General features: G+C 35.4%; 1 protein-coding gene across 1 annotated transcript; it reads left to right on the top strand.

Annotated features, from left to right (window-relative positions):
- Positions 1-320: 320 nt before the first annotated feature.
- LOC104523299 (cerebellin-2) lies at positions 321-1,418 on the top strand (the record flags this gene model as incomplete). The annotated part of the gene is made up of 2 exons (XM_010165835.1): positions 321-440; positions 720-1,418. Coding segments are annotated over 2 exons (318 nt in total), but the record flags the coding sequence as incomplete, so codon positions are not given.
- Between the last annotated feature and the right edge of the window lie 5,692 nt (positions 1,419-7,110).

Genomic DNA, 7,110 nt, shown 5'->3' with positions numbered 1-7,110 from the left:
CCCTCCACTTCTGCCACCTTTGCTTTATTGACAGTGCGGCGTGGACATTTGCACTTCATCTAACAGGCTTTGGAAATCATCTTAGCGTAACTAAATCGTTTTATGAACTGCAATGCTTTTAAAATGCCTCTGTAGCTTGGCTCCTTTCCCCTGCAGTGCACTTTTAATTGTGCTGCAAATGCCATTTTGCTAGACTGTATATCGGTCATGTAGCTCACATCACGTTTTCACTGGTGCTTTTCTAAGGTGGGACCTGATTTCTCTCTTTCTCTCCTTTTTGTTTTGTTTTAATTTGTTTTGTTTGTTTGTTTACTTTCCAGGTGTTAGTTAATATTGGCAACCATTTTGATCTTGCTTCCAGTATATTTGTAGCACCAAGAAAAGGGATATATAGTTTCAGTTTCCACGTGGTCAAGGTCTATAACAGACAAACCATCCAGGTGGGTTGTGATCTAAAGAATATGCTGTCTTACCTTATATATTTTTTTTTTTTCCAAATGCTAATTTCTAGACATTAGTTGCATTTACAAAACCAGCAAGTGAAGAATGAGACTGTAGGTTATTTTAAAGGGGTCTGTATGCATGGCAGAAATCATGCATTGCCTTAGCTTAATTCAACCCTGTAACCTGCAGAAAAATGTTGTGATGTTTACAGGGGGAAAAAAAAAGTCATTCAGAGTATTGAGAAAACTCAGGTTCTCTCTCTTTGCACTTTTTAGGTAAGTTTAATGCAAAACGGCTACCCAGTGATTTCAGCTTTTGCAGGGGATCAGGATGTCACCAGAGAAGCAGCCAGCAATGGGGTCTTGCTCCACATGGAAAGAGAAGACAAAGTGCATCTCAAACTGGAAAGGGGTAACCTCATGGGAGGGTGGAAATACTCGACCTTTTCCGGCTTCTTAGTCTTTCCACTATAAAAGAAGGCCAAATAGGAGACAGATCCAAGAGCGGGAGCAAGGATTCAGTCGTTAACAACACCCTGAACTTGGCAGCACTTGACCATATTTCCAGTCACCCCGTCAGACTGTCACGGTAGAAGAATGATAACCTTCTAAACTCCAATGTTTGCTTTGAATATTGACAATTCCTCGGGAACCTGCGCCTCTAATTAGTTTTAGACAACAGTGATCTTTAGGAGAAATGAAATTATCGACCTGAGCAATTTGTACCTGTGATTGTAAAGTCAATTTCGGATTTTATTGTTGGGATCATTGACTTTCTTATTCTTTTTTTTTTTTTTTTTCTTCTCTTTCATTTTTTTCCTCTTTTTCTTTCTCTTGTTGTTGTCCCAATGAGACAAATAACTTGGATCACACAATTTCTTTGTCAAAGGCTCACTCCAGAGCCAGAAGAATGAAGTGTTCAGCCCAGTGAGGTGTTCTTTCCATACTTTATTTCTTTGTGTTGTATAGCCTTAAAGAAAAACAAAAAACAAAAAAAAGGAAAGAAAAAAAAAAAGGAAAAAAAAAGGCTTCAGTCTCAGTCCTGTATTTTTCTGGGGGAGGGGGATTCTGGACATTACTGTGTCAAGAAGTGCTTTATCCAGTGAAGCAAAATTTGCACGATTGGAACCTTCTTTGTTTTGTGTTGTTCGTGTTTTTCATCGACATTTTATTTTTCCTGATTTTTGTTTGTGTGTGCTAAAAATGTAAGCTAGATTGATCAATAAGAAAAAACAAAGCACATATATACCCTGTAGCTCTAAGTAAAGCTAACCAGTGAACAATTCTGTCTGCACTTTCCAGCTGATCTTTATAGACCTATTTAGGGAGAGAGAAAGAGAGAGAAAGAGCAAGAGAGCTACGTGATCCTTCAATTACGATCTGGAAACCGGTAAAGGAACTGACATTTCTGAGTTGTCCTGACATTTTTAGAAGCAGCAGTGGAGGCTTTGAATATCTTATCTGACCATACCCTAAAATATATACTTTCTTTACATTACTGAGCATATTTCGGGTGTTTTTATCTGATATTTATTTGATGTATTTGTCCACTAATGCTTGAGTACACATTGTGGGAGCATGGAGAGATGGCAAACTCTTCCAAATTAAATAAAACCATCTCCACTTGACCTGTCCATGGCAAGTATTGGAGGAGTTGCCGCTAGCATCTTTGACAGCCTTTGGGAAAGGGGCCTCAGAAGATCAGCAGATGCACCAGAAGTTGCACAGGTGCTGTGCATTCATTAGCTGTGTGTGCTCTTCCTAATACATATGGACTCTGGGGATGGACTGACATCAATATTGCAGGTTAGGTAAAGTTATTACCCCAATCGACAAGAGGTAAAATATCAGGCTAATGTCAAATGCATCCTTTTGCTTTATTCTCAATAAACAGTTCTCATTTCTTCACTTTTTTTTTTTTTTATTATTTTTTTTTAAATGAAGAATGGTGTATTAGGCAGTGTGCTGAGGAAAATCTTGCTTGAGGAGATCCAGGAGGGATGCTTATATTATTTGGTATGACTTTTATCTTCTTTTATTTAATTTGAAATATTTCATCTTGCTATTAATCCCACAAGGTGGATGTGTATAAGAATTTATTTTTGTCAAATTTGCTCCTCTGCCACAAACAAATATAATGCAAAGGCATTTGCAGCAAGTTGGTGGTAGCTATGTTGTATTTCAAAATTATGGTGGACATGTCATTTTCATTGTAAATTTATCATTAAAGGGACAAAGTCAATTAAAGTCATATATTCTTAAAAAAACCCTCATCTGTGTTGCTTGTGATACCTCAGATTACTAAAACATAAGTCAATTTAATATTTAATATTTTTGTGTGTTTTTGTCATTGATGCTATTTGTTTGCTTTGGCGTATCACTTTGCCAGTTACTGAATGAATGGGTTTCAGGTTTTGTTTTTTAATGGATTGCATTTTCTAGTTCATCCTTATGCATTGGCATGACTGCAGTGTTTCTAGTTGCAAAATATCACAGGGCTACGTTTAAACTTGAAATAAAACCTAAGCCAGCTGCAAACTTTTTTGATTAAAATACAAAAATATTTATAAAACCAGTTGTTTTAATAGTAGATATTGTAAAGCTATTTTTAAATTTAATTTTTTGTATTTAAAACTTGATCATGTCTCTCAAGAAAATAGACACTGAGGTGGGTTCAAGGTCCCAAGGTATTACATTTGCTCAGTCTTATTTGGAACTCTGCCTACCATAATCACTTTCAGTTGTCCCATTTATCTCAGTTCATCTGGATTGAATAAGGCAGTGACATCTTAGTTCTGCTTCTCTCCTAAGCCAAACGAGGTTGGTGACAAGATTTTCCTTTGTCATATTCTTGGAGTTTCTTAAGCGACTGAAACTGCAGAATCTGAATATCCCACTTCGTGTACTCAAGTTCAGTAATTCTGACTATGCTTATTTTATAAAGTTAAATATGTGTATAAGATAACCAACCTACTTTGCAATTTATAGCTATATAGTTAGGACTGTTATATAAACAGTTATATTAAATGGAAACCAGGCAGCAAATTCTTATTGTACAGTAATTACAGTAAGTAAATGGCACTTTTTTTAGATGTTCTTTGCAATATTTATTCCCTTTCCCTTTTTACTTAATTTTGTATCTGCGTTTGATAAGGTGTCATTGGAAACAGTAGACATTATATATACATACAAGGTGTGGATATCATGATATATTTTATGTTAGAGGGGGAAAATGTGCAACAGCAGCACTGTAGAATGCAACAAGAAATATTATGTGAGGCCACTTAAAGGAGCCTCCCAGCACATTAAGAGTAAGCTTATCTAAAGTAATTTATGTAAATATATTGATTGGGTAACATTCAGAGTTGCTCTAAATTTAATGTTGAAGGGCACCAGGAGAGTTACTAAGTGTAAAACACATCTGGTAGTGAAGCAGGCCGATGGCACAATAATGGCTCTGGTTCCTGTGGGAGTAATAACACAATATTCCTTCTAACAGCTTTTAAACTTTCTCATAAGCTGCTGTGTAACACAATTATAAGATATTCCTGGGAAAACATTGTATGTTTTGACTGTTTCCCTTCCAGGGACCAGTTACGATCCTCTCACCTGGGTGTCTTTGGGAACGGCTGTTACAGTGTTCCTTCAGCATACTTCTGGCAGGGTAGAAACCAGGACCTATATAACGAATGAGGAATACTCATGACAGACTTTTGTTACCTTTCTCTAAGTTTTTGAGTTTTATATCCTTAGTTTGAATAAGGCCTTGCAAAAGCCTGTGTGCCCTTACCTCCCCTTGAGGCAGTGGGTGTGATGGATGTGCAGTGTCTCTCGTTAATGGTCAGCATCTTGCAAGCTGGATCTGTTTATTTTGGGTGGGAGGATGAGAGAGACAGAGACAGTGAAACCAGAGAGTTGTTTAGAAGTTACATTGTGTTTGTTGGCTCTGACTTTTTTAAACTTTTGAAATAGAACATTTTGTTTTTATTGACCAAATTTGTATCTTGGACAATCTGTCAAAATAGAGGATAGGCTAAAGGGCGTTGTTGACTGATGGAGTTATTCAGAAAGAGCTGAAAGTGGTTTCATGTCCTTCTAATGTGACATTCATTTCTGGAATAGGCAGGGTCACAGGTAGCACTGTTTAAAAATAGCTGTTCTCATTAGTAGTCTGCTTCAATACAGGATAACTTTCTAGTGTTAATGAGCACTCAAAAATCAGTGTCACTAATATACTTCAGAATTTTCATGGGTAATGACTTTTCAGCTGAAGTCCATTAAACAGTTACACATAACTAAAGAAAAAACAATTGATTCACCTATTATTATTTATTGTTGAAAGGCCATGGAATGTCATTGAGGCAACGCATACTTTCTAGATTTGGGACCACATACTGTCTTGAACAATTGTTCCAGGATCATGTTTGATGTGATGTGTCATGCCCATTTTTAATCACGGTGGTAAATAATGATTTGCCGTAAAATACTCATTTTCTTAATGGAGCAGGTTCTTTTGACTTGTCTTCGTCTGTCAGAATGCTCAAAACAGAACTTTATGATTGCTGGCCACCTGTTAACTAGATCACATTAACAGGTTATAAGCTCCTGAGAATTATTTTCATCCATTGTGGCTGTAATTAGACACAGACTAGGTGGCAGGCCAGATGACAGGCAAACCTTTTGATCCACTGCTTATATAATCAAGTATCAGCAAAATTCATGTGCTCCATAGTAAAATTAATATATTGTCATTTCACCAAAGAAGCTAATCATACTTGTTTTACTTATTTTAGTAAAATCCATTCCTCTGTAGAGGAGCTTATGAAAAATATCAATAGTATTTGCCCTGAATTGTGGGATTTGGGTTTGGCCATGATCTACTATTACATTTACTTTAAAAAATTAATGACATTAATTAGTGCAAACCCTTAGTTAACACAGTAATAATTCTTCAGTTTAAGTGTATTTAAACACTAATCATAACTGTGATAATATAATCAAAATCCTACAAATATATTTTGAACATATATTTTAAATCCATTTTCAAAGCAATAATGTTTCTGGTCTTATCCAACAAAGTCATATATCTGATCTTTTTTTATTAGCCATTATCAATAAAATCCAAAGACCGCTAATTGTGTTTTATACCATTTAAGTGTAGTAATGAAAATACGCTTCACATACCAAGTTTGTCCAACATATCATATTCCTTCCTAGGTAATATACATTCAAGTATTTTCTCTGCAGTTCATCAGTGAAACAAAGGTGCCTAACTTGCTTGGTCTTTGCAGATCATGTACCATACATAATACAAATAATGGCCTAGCAAGATAGGAAGAAGCAAATAGTGAGTACTATTATGAATTGTGCATTTAAAAAAAAAAAATCTGCATCAACAGAAATTCGGGTTATATAGGTAAATGCACCAAAACTCAGAAAATATTATAGTTAAGTTTTTCAGTTAATGTTACTGACAGATACTACTTCCATTGTAATGATCAAGTGTTATTTTTACTATAGAAATCTAAACAAGAATTTAAATTATTTTGTGAGAGCAGTGATATTAAAAGATTCTTGTACAGAGTATTGATATAGTGACTCAACAGAAATGTAGGTTCATCAATTAGTAATTAGCAGTTATTATGTAACATTCTCATTACACCTGATATACTCCAATTAATTGAAACTACTTCATTGAAATACTTTTATTTCTCTGTTTATTGATATATACATACAAGTGCATATATGTGCACATGCACAAAAACCATACTTTTTAGCTAGGAATGGGTGGACAACAAGCTGATATTTTTCTTACAAAGCTTGGTCTTCCTTTCTCTGAAGCATTACCTCAAAAATTAATTGCTATTTTATTTATTGTCATCTTAAACCCAAAACTGTTTACTTACATCCAAAAGTATACAGAGTAATAGCAAATGGCAGTATACATTTCTGTGCCGAGAGCTGCCACACTTTTAAGTAAAGCTAGGTTAAAGTGAAGCATAGAGTTATTAATAGAAGACTTTCATTGCCTCGAGTTCTGTTGAAAGCTTTTGTGACAAGTGAACCTATAGTACTGTGTGGGAATCACTTCAAAGCATGGGACAGGGAGATATCACAGACTGGAACTTTAGTTTGTCCTCTGTTGACACTGGATGGCCTGTGATATGTATTACAACTGAAAGAGAAGATATTTCCCTATACTTAGTTATTTAGCAACAATAATCCTTATATGCTGACTTAATTTTGGTTGTGTGACTGTTTTCTGTACAGAGATGCATTATATTGCCACTAAGAATACAGTGACTTCAGTAGAGAAAGAATAAAGGGGTTTTAAACTTGGTTCACTAGGAGAAATAACCTAGCATAGAACAAACGCTGCTCCTATAGGCTTTTGTGCCCAAGAAAATATATAAGAAATATGTAAAAAATAATCTTTCAAGTTCTCTTAAATTATGTATCATTACCAACAGCAGAATTTTCTCAGCCCTGTTTGTAGTAGTATGACTGGGAGTATTTTAAGATGGAGTTTAAATGGGTGGATGTAGCCAGACTCTTGAAGAGCTGTCTTCTTCCTTATCCTTACCTTTCCGGAGAGCCATGTGTTCTCATTAGACTTTATAATCTCTCTAGATACAAGTGTCCCTTAATACTGACTGTCTAGTAAAAC

This window comes from Antrostomus carolinensis, unplaced genomic scaffold (genome assembly GCF_000700745.2).
Source record: "Antrostomus carolinensis isolate BGI_N321 unplaced genomic scaffold, ASM70074v2 scaffold7394, whole genome shotgun sequence".
Taxonomy (NCBI): Eukaryota; Metazoa; Chordata; class Aves; order Caprimulgiformes; family Caprimulgidae; genus Antrostomus; species Antrostomus carolinensis.
Note: the sequence above shows the minus strand (reverse complement) of the source record. Positions and strands in the feature narration are given on the sequence as shown.